General features: G+C 39.3%; 1 protein-coding gene across 1 annotated transcript in view; it reads right to left on the bottom strand.

Annotated features, from left to right (window-relative positions):
- Positions 1 to 5,996: 5,996 nt before the first annotated feature.
- The window catches only part of dr1 (down-regulator of transcription 1), a 33,459-nt gene continuing 22,054 nt past the window's right edge, over positions 5,997 to 17,401 (bottom strand). The window contains exons 2-3 of the mRNA XM_043698824.1: positions 13,917 to 14,080; positions 5,997 to 7,201 (exon numbers count right to left, since the gene is read on the bottom strand). Of these exons, the coding sequence (XP_043554759.1) occupies positions 7,052 to 7,201; positions 13,917 to 14,080 (314 nt within the window). The 3' untranslated portion in view covers positions 5,997 to 7,051. The remainder of the gene's footprint in view (positions 7,202 to 13,916; positions 14,081 to 17,401) is intronic.

Here is a 17,401-nt window from a genome sequence, read left to right as displayed (position 1 = left end):
GATTTCTAGAGCCACGTCCTTCAGTACCCTGGGATGTAGACCATCAGGCCCCGGGGACTTATCAACCTTCAGACCTAACAGTCTCTCCAACACCAATTCCTGACAAATATAAATTCCCTTCAGTTCAGGTCCTTCAGCCACTGTTACCTCTGGGAGATTGCTTGTGTCTTCCCCAGTGAACACAGATCTGAAGTACCAATTCAACTCTTCTGCCATTTCTTTGTTCCCCATAATATATTCCCCTGTTTCTGTCTTCAAGGGCCCAATTTTAGTCTTAACCATTTTTTTCCCTTTCACATACCTATAAAAGATGCTCTGCAGAAATTCACCAAAACATCTTCCAAACTCGCAACCTCTATCACTTAAGACAGGGGCAGTGGATGTATGGGAAAATCTGAAAATTCCCCTCCAAACACAATCACACTTGGAAATATTCCTTCAGTGTCATTAGATCAAAATCTTGGAACTCCCTAACAGCACTGAGCATGTACCTACATCAAAACGGCCTGTTGGGGTTTAAAGAAAGTGGACAGCCATTTTCTGAAGAGTTACTACAGATGGCAATAAATGCAGGTGCGGCCTTCAAAGCCCACATCCTATGACTGAATTCAATATATCATCCAGATTGCAACATAAAATATCATTGCCCATAGGAATTATATATTTAAGGTATTACACTTACCATTGCAAAGTGTCACAAAACATGAGTAGGAGCAGGAGAAGGTAAGTCAGCCCCTCGAGCCTGTTAAGCCATTCAGTATGATCATGACTGATCTCATCTTGGCCTCAACTCCACTTCATATCTCCTCAAATTTACTCAATGTCCCAGCCCCATCCAAACACTCCAGGATAGTGAATTCCACAGATTCACAATCTTTGAGTGATGTAATTTCTCCTCATCTCCATTTTAAATCTGCTACCCTTACCCTGTAACTATTACCTCTCATTTTAGTTGGGAGGTCATGTTGCAGCTGTACAGGACATTGGTTAGGCCACTGTTGGAATATTGCGTGCAATTCTGGTCTCCTTCCTATCAGAAAGATGTTGTGAAACTTGAAAGGGTTCAGAAAAGATTTACAAGGATGTTGCCAGGGTTGGAAGATTTGAGCTATGGGGAGAGCTTGAATAGGCTGGGGCTGTTTTCCCTGGCGCGACATAGGCTGAGAGGTGACCTTATAGAGGTTTACAAAATTATGAGGGGCATGGATAGGACATTTTAGTCCCTGAGGTGGGGGAGTCCAGAACTAGAGGGCATAGGATTAGGGTGAGAGGCGAAACATATATGAGAGACCTAAGAGGCAACCTTTTCACTCAGAGGGTGGTATGTGGTGGAGGCTGGTGCAATTGCAACATTTAAAAGACATCTGGATGGGTATATGAATAGGAAGGGTTTGGAGGGATATGGGCCAGGTGCTGGCAGGTCAGACTAGATTGGGTTAGGATATCTGGTCAGCATGGATGAGTTGGACCGAAGGGTCTGTTTCCGTGCTGTACATCTCAATGATTCAATGATCTATAGTTTCCTGTTTTCAGCCTCCCTCTCTTCAACTAGGCCAATAATCTAGGGGCCCAGTAATGTTTCAACACTCAGGAGACATGAGTTCAAATTGTGGAATTTAAACTCAATTAAGGAATATAATGTTGCCCTCAGTAATGGTGTCCATAAAAACAACTACTGATGATTGAAAAAAAACCTATCTGGCTCACTAATGCCCTTTAGAGGAGGAATTCTACCATCCTTATCTGGTTTAGCCTACAAGTGACTCCAAACAACATGGTGGCTCAATGGTTAGCACTGCTGCCTCACAGCACTATGGACCCAGGGTCAATTACAAGCTTGGGTGACTGTGTGCAGTTTACACATTCTCCTTATGTCTGCATGGGTTTCCTCCCACAGTCCAAAGATGTGCAGGCTAGGTGGATTAGCCATGGGAAATGCAGGGTCACAGGGGTGGGATGCTCTTTGGAGGGTTGGTGTGGACAATGGGTCAAATGGCCTGCTTTCACACTGTGGGGAACTGTGAGAAACCTTCACAGCAATCCGTTTGATTCTTAACTGTCCTCAGGAAATGGCCCAGCCATTGAACACCACTGAGTTCAACGCAAATAGGGTCAATAAAATGTGGCATTGGAAAAAGCACAGCAGGTCAGGCAGAATCCAAAAAGCAGGAGAGCCAATGTTTTGGGCAGGACCCTTCAACAAGAATGCAAATCCACAACCCAAAAAGGCAACAAGTGTTGGCCTGGCCAGTGACACCCACAGCCTGTGAAATAAAAACATCTCACTTACGTTCTTGATCCATGTTGTTTATTTTCTTTAGGTATTGAATTTCCCATTAACATCATATGAAACATGTAATCCATATCCCTCCTGGGTCTGTTGCCAGTATAGAGTTTTGATACAAAGATTATGCAAATCCTTAAAATTCCTCAACACTGCCTGACTTTGTATTATTTCTGTGTCAAATTTCAGGAAGCTTGGCCTATGTTCAACTCTAGTTGTGAAAGAACCCTTTATACTGGAGAAAAGACAGGTTGTCTAATTTCAACAATTCAGTGAACAATATTCCTAAACTTGGCTACTTCCATTTTGATCAACCACAGAAGTTCATTTTGGAGGCATTGCTTGATACTTGACACATTATAATCCTACCATAATCTCAAATAGTAGTTGTACCATCGTTCAGCAAGTAAAACCATGATCACAGGGAAATAGATCCATATGGTTCTTGATCTGAGTTTAATTAAATGATCTCAACACATTCAGTAGGAAAGCTATAACTAGTGAAAGTGCCATTTTGATTTGGGAAGGGGCACCAATATTCTATAATACCACTGCAACTGGGCTTGATCCAAGGTAGCACCATAATAGGAGAACATTGATTTTTGGCAATGACAAGAATTATTTTCAGTTACTTGTGTTTTCTTGGAAACACCCAAAAAAATGCTATAACAATAGCATAATTAAAGACACTGGAGATCTGATAATCCCACACTACAAAATATCACTCAAGTCCTTGATTACAGAGAAAAACAATAAATTCCAAAAGACATTCTACAAATTTGAGTTTTTTAATCAAAATTCTATAAATTAATCAAGAAGCCTTGTCCATGCCAGCTCTTGGAAATTAATTCCACTGCCCTGCTATTTCCTATTTTGTAATTGCCCCATTGCATTTTTTATCCGATTCCCTTTTGTAAGTTGCTATGGAATCTTCCTCCACCAGTAGCATATTCTAGATCACAACAACCCGCTGCAATAAAACAACAAATGTGTCTTCAAAGTGGACTCACAAGTAGACAGGACAGTGAAGATGACATTTGGCATGCTTGCCTTTATTGATCAGTGCATTCAGTATAGGAGTTGGGCAGTCATGTTGCAGCAATACAAGACATTGGTTAGGAATACTGTGTCCAATTCTGGTCTCACCCAATAGGATGTTGTGAAACTTGAAAAGGTTCAAAGAAAATTTACAAGGATGTTGCTAGGGTTGGAGGGTTTGAGCTATTGGGAGAGGCTGAATAGGCTAGGTCTGTTTTCCCTTGAGTGTCAGAGCTTGAGGGGTGAATGAGCTGCTAGAGGAAGTGGTGGAGCTGGTACAATTACAACATTTAAAAGGCGTCTCGATGTGTATATGAATAGAAAGGGTTGAGAGGGATATAGGTTGAGTGCTGGCAAATGGGATGAGATTAGGTTGGGTATCTGGTTGGCATGGATAAGTTGGACGGATGGGTCTGTTTTATACTGGACACCTCAATGACTCTAACATGAAATCAGGTGATCCAATGTATTTTTCAAGAACTTAAGACCATACAAAGAGTTACTGGGATGGCACAATGACTCAGTGATTAGCGCTATTGCTTCACACATGTCAGGGATCTGGGTTCAATTCCAGCCTTGGGAATTCTATCTGTCTGTGTGTGTGGAGTTTGCATGTTCTCCATGTCTACATGTGTTTCTACCAGTGCTCTGGTTTCCTCAGTCCAATGATGTGCAGGTTAGGTGAATTGACCATGCTAAATTACCTTGTGGTGTCCATAGATATGCAGGCTAGCTGAATTAACCATATGAAAATGCAGGGTCACAGGAATAGGGGTAGGGGTGTGGGTGGGGGACTTTTTGGAGCATTGGTGCAGACTCAAATGAGCCAAATGGCTGCTTTGTCCATTGTAGGGATTCTATGATTCTACTGACTTCACCATCTATTCTCAGACTCTCAGGTATAGTAGTCAGTTCAGAATCTATTCATTAGCAACCTATTTTAGAATATCGGCAATAGTCTTGAAAGGTTTCCATTTTAGTGTTTCAAGCAGCAGCCATCACACCATTCCCTACTGCATATTACTTAGCTGTCCTGCAATAAAGGACAAATAATACAAGATCAATCATAGAAAATGCTGGAAAGACTCAGCAGGATTGGCAGTATCTGTGGAGAGAGAAACTGTTAACGTTTCAAGTCTGATATGATTGATCCTGTATTATTTGGCCTCAACTGTCCAGAACTATTCTGACATGACTGATTTTGCAAATCATATCAGAGGCAAAACATTAACTCTATTTCTCTCTCCACAGATGCTGCCAGAGTTGTGTTTCTCCTGCATTTTATACACCCGTTTCAGATTTCCAGCATCCACAGAATAGACAAGAACCAATGACTAACTAAAGTATATTTATTATGACTTCATACAAAAATTGAACATCAAAAAAGCAGCATAATGGCTTTTTGGCAAGAATGCTAAAACACTTGACACCTCCTACATAATGGAATGCTTAACATATTTGGAATAAATAGTTAAAACTTTACAATCTATCTGCATGTTGCAACAATAGTGTATTAGAGGCCACAGTTTGTCGAAGGCAAAGGGACCACTATTTAAGTTTTGACTTTCGTTCAGTGGTGAATATATAAAACATTAAAAGTACAATTAAAAGTGGTCTGATATATTTGGATGATTTCAGTTTGTAATTATATTCTCCAGATAAGAATATTAAAACTTTGTACAGCATGGAAGCAGACCCTTCGGTCCAACCCGTCCAGATATCCCTACCCAATCTAGTCTCACCTGCCAGCACCCGGCCCATATCACTCCAAACCCTTCCTATTCATATACCCATCCAAATGCCTTTTAAATGTTGCAATTGTGCTAGCCTCCACCAGATCCTCTGGCCGCTCATTCCATACCCATACCACCCTCTGAGTGAAAAAGTTGCCTCTTAGGCCTCTTTTATATCTTTCCCCTCTCACCCTAAACCTATGACCTCTAGTTCTGGATTCCCACACCCCAGGGAAAAGACTTTGTCTATTTATCCTATCCACGCCCCTCATAATTTTAAAAACCTCAGGGAAAACAGCCCTAGCCTAGTCAACATCTCCCTATAACTCAAATCCTCCAACCCTGGCAACATCCTTGTAAATTATTTCTGAACCCTTTCAAAGGTTTCACATCTTTCCGATAGGAAGGAGACCAGAATCTACCATCTACCTCCTCCTGAGAAAAAAAAACAGGAAATGACATCACCAACCCAAAGAAACCCAAACATATACATAGAAAGCAGGAATTATCAGCAATGCCTCGCCCGGATGCCCACTGAAGATGTTACCTAGTAGGGTGATGAAATGTCTGGAAATGAACCTTCCAGCTCAGTGAGGAAACCTACATCCAGAACCTCAACCTGAGCTACAAATCTTCTCAAATCTTGCTAAGCTCAGGTGTTCTAGCAGCATCTGTGTAAAGAAAGCAGAGTAATGTTTTGGGTCCATTGACCTTTCTTCAAAATTATGGCACGCTTGTCCACAGTCTCCGTTGCAGTTGGATCTTTTGCTTGCTATTTCAATTTGGCAATGTTAGCGCAGGTGGTAGAATTTAGGGAAATTGTAAGTAAAATATAAATTTGTTAACATTTCCACAGGATTATAGACTTTTTTTTGTAAATCTAAGTGTCAACTTGTGCTTAGTAGTAATGCATTTCTGAAAGATGCAAATCAAAAAGTGCATTTTTAATAAAAACATGTCTTTTTATTGCTAAGAGAAACAGCACATGAAAAAATGTAAGAGAACAATAAGCACCAGGGAAGAGTTACATATTAACTAGCACAATCAACTTCGCATTGTGATTTAAAAAAACATACACTCTGCATTGGAAATCTCTCACAGATAAAGGTGAAATCTGTCAATCCCAAAATAGTTAGCAGTTATGCATATTTTTGTAAGAACATGAACAGTACAAAAACAGCTAAAACATTTAAGTAGCAGTTAATATATACTCTCTAAAGTACCCTAACTCGTTTGTCAATCTTCCCACTGTTGACTTCACTCTTTGGTACTATAACTGCTGACTAAAATGGTGTTTTGTTTTTAACACTGACATTGGGAAATACAGTTTACTTAACATTCAGGAGTTAAAACTAGCCATGAAGTAAGAACACGTGCCACATAAAATCAAGAGTAAATAGCCGACTACAGATCTGATGGTTTTACCAAAGTTAATATGATTACTTCTTAAAATTCCGTGAACCCAGTCAAACATCTTTTTCAAAGGAAAAAATGAAATACGGGCAGTTAAATTTGAATTTTTTTAAAGTCATTCTTACCACCAGTTATAAGTCATACATTAAAAAAACATTTCAGTTGCAAACTTAAATAAGCCACTTAATAAATTTTGCTGTCGGTACTGAACAATAAGGAAGCAACCGATTACACAAACTGAAGCATTACTTCTCAGATTCATGAGCAGTAACAATACTGAATTTCAGAGAGATACAAGAAACAGGTGCTGGAGCCATAAAGTACTGCAATGATTTGTTGCTCCCAATTCTGGTCACCTGTTGTTAGGTAAATATTAAATATCAGTCTGCAAAACTTCCAATCCTGTACACTTAAGTGATTCACTGTTACACATGAAAACTCATGGCAACTGTAACTTGACCAGTGACACTCTTAACACCAGGAGCCGGTCTGCAAAGTTTTGAATGAAGCTGGAAATTGCAGACAGACCAAGTCATTGTTAACACGTGGTAAAAGATGTGTACAGCGAATTTGCTGGTAAGGTTTACACATCATCTTCTTCCTCTTCATCTTGTGATGATCCTGCTTTGTTGACTGGATTGGCAGTGGCAGATGCTGCTAACTGTGCTTGCTGGGCTGCTTGCTGCATCTGTAACCATTCCTGCTGGGCTAACTCTGCCTGCTGCTGTCTGGCCTGTAAAAACAAAAGACACGTGTAAACGTTTTTCACTGAAACAGTCTAGTAGCCTGCCACATGACAGTGGAGGTGAGGCTAACATAATGAACCTTCCATTATGCAGCCAATGTGATTATAGAACATAATGGAAGGAGCAAGGCCTTGTTTGATTGGCAAGATGATATATTAAACCAGGACAATAAGAGACTACCTTTCCCTCAAAACATGCTTATGAACAAAGCAATAATGTTTTGAAACATCAGCCAACCTGAACAAGAATGCTCATTGATCCAAAGAAAGTGTCTTTAAACTACTATTTTTACAAACCCTGAATGTGACACCAGAGATTCATATTTTCAAAAAGTTGTCATTCCATTTAGGTCACTTAGACCCAGACGTAGAAGTTTGGTTTTTCTCCAGAGAATTAATATTGTTTTTGACGAGTGCTGATGCTTTCAGAATTGGCCAGCTAGATTTGAAAGGGCAGGGAAAATATGAGGAAAGACAGATAAAATAACTTGAAACAAAAACAGAAATTGCTGGAGAAACTCAGTACATCTGGCAGCATTAAAAAAATTTAGTAAGAATTTTGGTTACCAGAAAGGAACCTCCAGCCCAACCATTCCCCTCACCTGAGGCATGTGGCCCCTTAAGTTAAACCACCACCAATCATCACTCTCCAGTCAGACAGCAGTCCTATGATCCATTAGGACTTGGTGACTTTCCCTTTAATTGGAATTCGGTGAATGAAAGTTAGGATTTACTGACTAATTAATTTACTGCATTTTAATAGTTTTCAATACATATTAATTAATGATATTCCTCTGTGATAGGGTAATTAAAAAAAATTCTTACTCAGTGTTGATTTTTAATGAATAAGCAAGCAAAGTACCTGAAATGAATTTTCATTTGAGCAATTAAAAGATATTGAATTGAATGTAATGGATAGGGAACAATTGTTTTTCAATCTGTCTCCTTAGCTTGTCAAAAATAAACACAGAATTTGCAACAGAATGGAACTTCCCAAAGCACTTCACAGAGAAAGGAGGGTACTGCTGCAAAACAACTTGAGAAGGTTACAGAAAAGATGGTTAAAGAACTTTGGTTTTGAGTGAGATAGCAAGTTAGGAAGAATACTCCAGTGCATGTGATTCTGCTCCTGTCAGTGGAATAGGTGGGGGTCGGACGGTGATGCAAATGTGGCCAGAATCAAAAGGAACAAGAGACACCCTATCCTAGCAACGAGAGCTGAGAGAAATTACACTGAGGAGAGAAAAGGTCACGGACAGATAATAGAAAAGATTCAAGAGTTTTGAATCTGATGCACAAGGCCCAATGGGGGACTGACAAAGAGGGAAGTGTGAGAGCAGAACAGAAATGGTCAGGGGCAGAATATGAGACAAGCCGCAGTGCCGTTCACAATGACCTAAGATCTAATCACCATAATCAATGTACTTAAACAGCTATATTAAACATGTATCCACTATCCTGATCTACCATTCACAGGTCACCCTGAGGGATTTCAGCAAAGGACACATCCAAAATAAAGCATTACTATAATAAAAAACAAAACTAGGGGTCATAGGTTTACAGTGAGAGGGGCAAGATTTTAAAAGGACCAACGGGGTAACTTTTTCACGCATAGGGTGGCACGTGTGTGGAATAAGCTGCCAGAGGAAGTGTGGAAGCTAGTACAATTACAACATTTAAAAGGCATCTGGATGGGTATACGAATAGGAAGGGTTCAGAATGATATTCCTGAAGAAGGGCCTGTGCCCGAAACGTCGAATCTCCTGTTCCCTGGATGCTGCCTGACCTGCTGTGCTGTTCCAGCAATAAAGTTTCAACTTTGATCTCCAGCATCTGCAGACTCACTTTCTCCTCTTCAGAATGATATGGACCAAACAACAGCAAATGGGCCTAGTTCAGATTGGGATCTCCGGTTGGCACGGACGAGTGGTGCTAAGGATCTGATTCCATGCCGTATGTCTGTATGACTCTAAATCACATTTGCAACGAAAGCATCTCGAGGAGTCTCAAAAGGCTTAATATTCTAATTCTTGTCAACCACTGTCTCAATCAGAAGATGTCACTGTGATCCTGAAGAATCAAGTAATCGAGTTGACAGTGTGACAATTACTGTGACCAGTCCGAAAGATCCTACTTTGGAATAACTCCAGAGAGGCTGGTATCCCATCACCAAGTTTTTGTTTCTGATTTACAGCATTCGCATTCTTTTGGTTTTTATTTTACAAATAAAGTTGTTTCGTTATTAAGTAACTGAAAAAAATTACTACCTATTCATTGAACTTAAGTACTGCCTATCCCGTTAAAGTATTTAGGATCAGCGTACGAAAGGCTTTCTGTTCCTGCCTGCATCATTACCAGCTAGGCTGCTTTGCCAGTCTGTAGAATTTACATGCTTTCACTTTAGATGCTGGTGTCTCCCCACTCAGCTTAGAACATTCTCTATCCTACAGATGGCCGAAAGCACAATCCTTGAGGTCTGCACTGAGGACTCTGCATATTCTATAGTGGCAGCAGCAGGGCTAGCAGAGGAGTAGCCCCATGGTCACTCTTACTCACCGCAGGTGGCCTAACAGGAGACTGATGGCAATGACCCCATGAATAGCTTGGCAATGTGCTGAGGGAAAGTTGGTGCTGACCCCCTCAACACCTGGAGAGTCAGCACTGGCACTGGAGAAACAAATTCGTCCAGTGGCAAGATAAGTAGTCACAACCAAGAGAAAATTAGCAAAGGCAAATGGCTAGCTTAAAGGATGAAGCAAATTACTAAAACTCAGCACAGGAAATCAAAACTTTTAAAAATGCGTCTACTATATACTGGGGACATAGGGTATAACTATTTTACAATAATCAGGGAAAAAACATCCCAACTCGGTGGTTCTTTGTTACATCACAAGGACTGTCCAAGATTTATTTACACTGTTTTGTTAATTGCAAGTCCATGTTAGTTATTATGGTTGAAAATACAACTCCTGGTATTATTTATATTTAAAAGTGAAACTTGTTTTGATGCAAATCGTTTTGAGTGAAGCATTAGCTCCCAGAAACATACCTACAACTTCAAATTAATGTTCTATAATGAAAAAAATAGAGAAAACAGCCTTTGGATAGGACGTTGGTACAGCATCATGCATTTGGAAAGCAGAGAATCTGAAAACTGAGAAAGAAGATAGAGAAAAATATTTGAAACAAAAAAAACAACCAGAAATTGCCAGAGAAACTCAGCAGGTCTGGCAGCATCTGTAATGAGGAAACAGACAGCATTAGGAATTCCAAACTTAGTTAAATTAACCTGTTCACACACGTATGGTTTGTATTTGGAATTCAGATTAAGCAATATCACATTTTCCAATCAATTCAAATGAAGTAGAAATTGTTCTTTTGACATTTACAATATTAACTGTTGTACTGGTGATTAATTTACCACAGCATATATTGATTGTTCAAACACAGGCAAGAGAGAAAATAGTATGATAGACTGGTCAGTCTGACATTAGCATTTTTGCCCATTAATAGAGTCCATTATAAAAGATTTAATAGCAGAGCAGTTGGAAAACAATGACAACATCAGACAAAGTCAGCATGAATTTACACAAGGGAAAGATTGCTCAACAATTCAATTGGAATTTTTTTTGAGGGTGTAACTAGTACAGTTAATCATTTGGAGCCAGTGGATGTGGCTTACTTGGTCCTTCAGAAGGCTTCAAGAAGATCCCACATAAAAGATTAGTAACTAAATTAAAACGCATGGGATTGGTGTAGTTGTATGGACAGGAATAGAGAACTAGTTGGCAGACAGGAAACTGTAGGAAAAAACAAGTTTTATTCCTAAGTGGCAGTCAGAATGAAGTGGGATACTGCACAGATTAGTGCTTGGACCCCAGCTATTCACAATATATATTCATGGTTTAGATGAAGGAACTAAACATAATATTTGCAGGTGACACAAAGCTAGGTGAGAGGAAGAGCTGTTAGGGAGAGGCTTCAGTGTGATTTGGATAAGTTGAATGAGCTGACAAATACATGGCAGATGGTGTGGGTAAATGTGAGGCCATCCACTTGGTAGCAAAGACAGGAAGGCAGATTATCTGAATGGCGATACATTGGAAAAGAGGTTGGTGTAATGAGACCTGGGTATTCTTATACGCAGTCACTGAATCATGTAGATCCAGCAGGTAGTGAAGACAAATGGTATACTGGCCTTCATGGTGAGGGGATTCGAATAGTAAATGCAGAGCATAAGATTATCACTTAAAAATAAAGTTTATACACTATGGTGATTAGTACATAGAAAGTTTGTAAGAAGTGCATAAAGCAGAAGGTTTTTTAAAGGAACAAGTGACTAAATATTTTAAAATATATAAGGTTGTGGAGAAAGCATGCAGAATGGCACAGAGAGCCAACCCATGCCTTCTTACATCTACAACAATGTCTTTGTATTATTGTTGTACAATGCTTGCAAGGCAGGTTTTACGTAGAGGGTCGTAGGTGCCTGGAACAGACAGACAGAGTCAGGGGAGATGGCAAAAGCAAATACAATAGCAACATTTAAGAGGCATTGGAGACACACATGTGAACAGGCTGGGAATAAAGGGATAAGGATCATATGCAGGCAGTTGGGATTTGTTTGGAATGGCATCATGGTTAGCATAGAAATGGTGGGGTGAAGAACTCTACCTGTGCTGTATTGTTCTATGTTTGATGTTCAGGAACAGATATGTGTTGCTGTAAATGTACAAGGCCTTAGTGAGACCAGACCTGAACTTGTGTCCAAACCACCCCATTTATCCATCCTGTGGATGTTTTGGTTATGGAGGAAGTGCAACACAAGTTTAGCAGACTGATTTCTGAGGTGGCACAACTGACGCATAGAGAGAGACCGGATCAGTTTGGACTATACTTACTGGAGTTTAGAAGAATGAGGGGGGAAATTGCACAGAATCCCATAAAATTCCAACAGGACTGGACAGGTTAAACATAGGAAGGATGCTTCCATTGGGCAGGGAGTCCAGAACCAGAAGTTACAGACTAAGGATACAGACCAAGCCATTTAGAACTGAGATGAGGAATTTTTTTTTAAGCAAGAGAGTGATGAGCCTGTGGAATTCTCTGCTAAACAAAGTGGTTGAGGCCAAAATAATTGAAATTTTCAAGGAGTTAGATACAGTTCTCAGGACGAAAGGGATCAAAGGGTAAGGGAGAAGTGGGAGTATGGTACTGAGTTGGACTATTAGTCATGATCATATTGAATTCCTGAACAGGCTTGAAGGGCCAAATGGCGTACTCCTATTCCTATTTTCTACATTTATTTACGGCACATTGAGAAGAAAAAAACTAATGTAGAACCCTAAACTTACATTAAACGCTGAAACAACTTCAGCAGCAGTTTTCATTCAGTGATCTGGCCAAGATAAACAAAGCCATTTACCCTGGTTATTCTACCCTACTTAAAAGAAGCTCTCACAGTAATGCCAGGAAACATCTCGGATGCCTGTAAACAACAATCGGCATCACAACAGAAATGAACACAACTCAATTTATTTGGACACAAGCTGCATAAAAGTGGGACTGATCAAGAAGTAGTCCCCATAGGGAGAGATACCCACCTCACTATTTTGCTAATGAAAGCTACAAAAATGGAAAAGGTGTTTTCCCCAGGTGGGGCTGGGGGAAAATCCAAGTCTAATCCTCCCCTCCATCTTAATGAGAATACAGAATCCGTGAACAAGAATAGGCAATTAATACTTCAATCTTAGCATCCAACTACAATTGAAACTCCCTTATATTATTTTGTTGCTCTTTTCCCTGAAACATGTGCATTCTTTCTTTAACATGGTCAGAACCTAAAGTACCCAGGTTAGTCTGGTAACTGCATTATAAAGTCAGACATTACCAAGACAAGTCCCTCGCCTGAAATATTTATAATTTCTCTCCACAGATGCTGCCTGACCTGCTGAATGTTTCCAATATTTTATGTCTTCATTTCAGATTTTCAACATCTGCAACACTTTTGAATGAAGGAGGTGAGTCTATTTTACCTCCTAAGGCTTGAAAATCTCGATGTACTAATTCTACACAATGCTTTCCACACCTACAATCAACTATCTTCAGCCTGAAATTGCTTACTTCAAATTGAAATCATAGAGGGAGAGGTTCCTGCACCATTCCATGAACATGATGTAATAATAACTAAATAATTCAACTATTTGCTCAAACAAAACTGACTTTGAATTAAGACATTCAGTTTTTATCTGATATGAACAACTTTATTATTGTTTCAAATTTAATCTCCCAAACTACATAAGTGATCTGAATCCCCTTACTAGTCATTATCCTAACTCCCAATCACCCCGTCTACTTTAAATCCTGGAATTTGACCAGCAGAAATGACTATCACATTACGTTTGCTTGTGTAAATTAGAAACAGCAGAGATCTAAGCAATTAGCCTCTCAGAATTTCACTAGGCACCTCCCTCAGTCACCTAACAACTGAAGATAGTGGTCCAGACATATTATTTAATGTAAATATTTGAATATTGCTTCATGGCAGATCTTCTGCTGCAAAATTGCCATAAACAGTTAATTCAGCAAATATGTTACCGTGGAAACCACAGAAGCTGGCTGATGCCACAACACTTTGGAATTTAAAAAAAACTGAAATCTAGTAAACGTCCATCTACAACTTGTCTTCAAATCCACTACTTACTTTTGCAAATAGCTCCTGTTGTTGGCGCAACAGCTCTTCTTCTGGTATGCCAAGGTTTTCGAGACGTGAGCTTGCTTTTCTCCTCTTTAGAGCCACTGTTTTACACTCTTGCAAGACTTCCTTTACTTCACTAATGTAAGAGCAAAATCCAAGACTCTCCAGGGCTAAAAAAAACAGAAAACAATCAAATTAGAGTTTGCACTTATTGTACCAGATATTTTCCAGTGAAAGTAACTGTCAAAGGATAAAAATCTTAAGCACCTGGACTTGTATAATAAACAACAAACAATCCACACCAATCATAAGCAGTTTCTTTGTTATATTGGCCACCCTGCTGCACATTTACAGTGTTCTAATGTTTCAAGCAATTATTTCATCGACATTATTTTCCCTTCAGTATGATCAGAGGATTTAATATTTATAAGTTTCAGCTCCTGAGGATTTAACTACCATGTGGAAATTAGCAATTTCACCTCCATCAATAATTTTCTTGGTGTCCAACTAAATAAGGCTAATTCCAAATCCAAGTAATGAAATACTGACGTAAATTTTACAAAAGTTTAATGACGTGAAACAGGAACTCTGTATGGATAGCGCCAGACTTGGTGAGTATTTCCAGTATTTTGTTTTTAAGGTGGGTCTAGAAGACAAGCAAATGAGAACTGCAGGCTCATTTCTTGATGACTGGTGTCTGAAAAAGATGAGGACAGTTGTTAGGAGATGAAATTCAAGTCTGCTAGGCTGTAAAGTGGAGCAGGTTGAGGATAAAGGAGCTACAAAATGGGGCTGACAAGAAAAATAATAGGTGTAAAGATCACATTTTTATTTCCTTAGGTTTTGGACTGTGAACTAAAAAAGGAAATATACTGCTTTAAACCAAGATGACAAAATAAAGAAATTGCTGCAGTTTTAAAATGTCTGGTTTACTGGGACACATTGAGAGTTGTACACAATAGTGCATTTTACAGGAAGAATGGGTGTAGAAGGAGATAACACAAAACCAGCAGCTTCTGAAATAAGGGAAAGTGCTTGACAAAAACATTCTGATTGGCTCCTGAACATGGCTTTGGGGGGCCAATGCAGGAAAGACCCATCCAACCAATAAAAGCTTCAAAAGATGTTTCTCTTATTTTGGGAGGCACCAGAAAATCTCCAGCAACAGCTGGCTCTCTGCCACTCACCTTTTTCTGTACTTTAAATCTACTAAATTAAATTCTACTAAATCTCTACTTTAAATTCTGGATACTATTTTCAATTCTGGTCAGTTGGTGAAAGCCATTTTAGTTATTCTCAGCTCACATATGGCAAGCCTGAAATAAATATTAATAAATTACCAAATTTACCAACCAGTTATAATTTATAATTTAACAATCCAACACTTTCAGATTACAAAGAAAAACACAAGCTTAATACATATACAATCTATTTCTCTTCTCATTTAACAGCTTACAATACTTCTATACACTGATTCAAGAACTTACCTGTTTCTTGGGTGCCTCTTCTGGAAGTGAGAAATTAGTTATATTGCTTCAAAGAAACCCTGATGTTTGACTTTTCAATCAATTCAAGCTAAAATTTTGGAGGACTATCCATAGTTTCTGATGGAGGAGGAAACATAATCCTGTCCTCAAATTAAATTGGCTGTGACTTTAAGACCTGAAGATGTTAATAATTGAAACCTTGCAATTTAAAATTGTTTGATTTGTTTTCATTGAAATTAAGTTCAGTAATATGTGGTAATGGTCAACTTCCAAAACATCTCAACCATTTTAAAACAAAAATGCTACTTTGAGTAATTCTGACAAAATAAGAACATAGTATTCATTTCCAGAGAGTATTATTGACGGGCGAGGTCACAATGTTGAATAACAAAAGTAGTTGGCAACATCTGCATTAAGACAATACTCATTGGCATTCATTTGTGATAATGTTCACACAAACTTTACCATAAACTGTCTTAACATGTATTCACTAACAGATAGATATTACAGATAATACCAAATTCCAGAACTCACATTGGAATTGAGGAAACAGACTCTAGAGTCTGTTACATCTTATGCAGTCAGATTTTTAAAGCAGCAACCATAAAATCTACACCTTTGTGCAGTACCACTGTAAACTCTCAATCATTTTACATGGACTCCACACTGCTCACCCGATTTACTGTGATTGTAACTCAAGAACTGCTTCATCATCAACACTGCCTACTGCCATCTGTGTGATATTATCCATTCCTTCACCATTCAGATTTTTTGCTGCTGAAGCCCTCATTTATGTCTTTGTTACCGTGAAATTTAGCCCTTCCAATATTTACAACACCGACCTCTCATCTTTCACCCTCCAAAGCTGAACACTCAAAATTCAGCAGCCCGTATCCTAATTCATATAAAGCTATGTTCACACCGTGCTTGTAAAACTACCATGTCTCCTGGTCCACAACACCTGCTCTAAAATTTGCATCCTTGCTTTACAAATCAGCTCCAGTTCCATCATCTGACCAGATCTCTGCATTTTGCCTATTGCATATCGTAATTTTAAGAGCTCCATCATGTCGTCACACTTCCCCATCCTCTTATCAGTCGAAGCAAAATTCTGGGCTCTGGAGGGAGACATGAGTTCTCAGTCTTCTTTCGAACAACAGATCCTTAAATGAATTATATAGTCACTTACAGGGAGCAGCACCCAGATGAGGCAATATTCATATTGATTGAGTGACTGTTACAATCAGCTAGTGTCAATAGTAAACATTAAGCCATCTGGTGTTATACAATGAATATTCTTAACCTTAACTGGCTTCACATAATGAATCCTTTTCATTTTGTTAAACTGACTTTACATAATGCTTTTTCACCTCATTAACTGGTTTTACAAAATGAATGCCTTCTCACCTCATTAACCCACTGCCCTTGCCTCCAGCATCTCATTGTTTACTGCAAGTTCTTACCTGGTCAAAGCCTTTGCAACCCAAAACTTCACTCTTTCCCCATCTGCTCATACCGTATACTTGTATCATCAATAGTCACAGGTGAGGAGCCAGAAGACTGGAGGTTGGCAAACGTGGTGCCACTGTTTAAGGAGGGTGGTAAGGACAAGCCAGGGAACTATAGACCAGTCAACCTGACCTCGACGGTGGGCAAGTTGTTGGAGGGGACCCTGAGGGACAAGATGTACATATATTTGGAAAGGCAAGGACTGATTAGGGATAGTCAACATGGCTTTGTGCGTGGGAAATCATGTCTCACAAACTTAATTGAGTTTTTTGAAGAAGTAACAAAAAGGATTCATGAAGGCAGAGTGGTAGATGTGATCTATATGGACTTCAGTAAGATGTTTGACAAGGTTCCCCATGGGAGACTGGTTTGCAAGGCTAGATCTCATGGAATGCAGGGATAACTAGCCATTTGGATGCAGAACTGGCTCAAAGGTAGAAGACAGAGGGTGGTGGTGGAGGGTTGTTTTTCAGACTGGAGGCCTGTGACCAGTGG

Source organism: Chiloscyllium plagiosum, chromosome 11, assembly GCF_004010195.1.
Source record: "Chiloscyllium plagiosum isolate BGI_BamShark_2017 chromosome 11, ASM401019v2, whole genome shotgun sequence".
Classification (NCBI taxonomy): domain Eukaryota; kingdom Metazoa; phylum Chordata; class Chondrichthyes; order Orectolobiformes; family Hemiscylliidae; genus Chiloscyllium; species Chiloscyllium plagiosum.
Note: the sequence above shows the minus strand (reverse complement) of the source record. Positions and strands in the feature narration are given on the sequence as shown.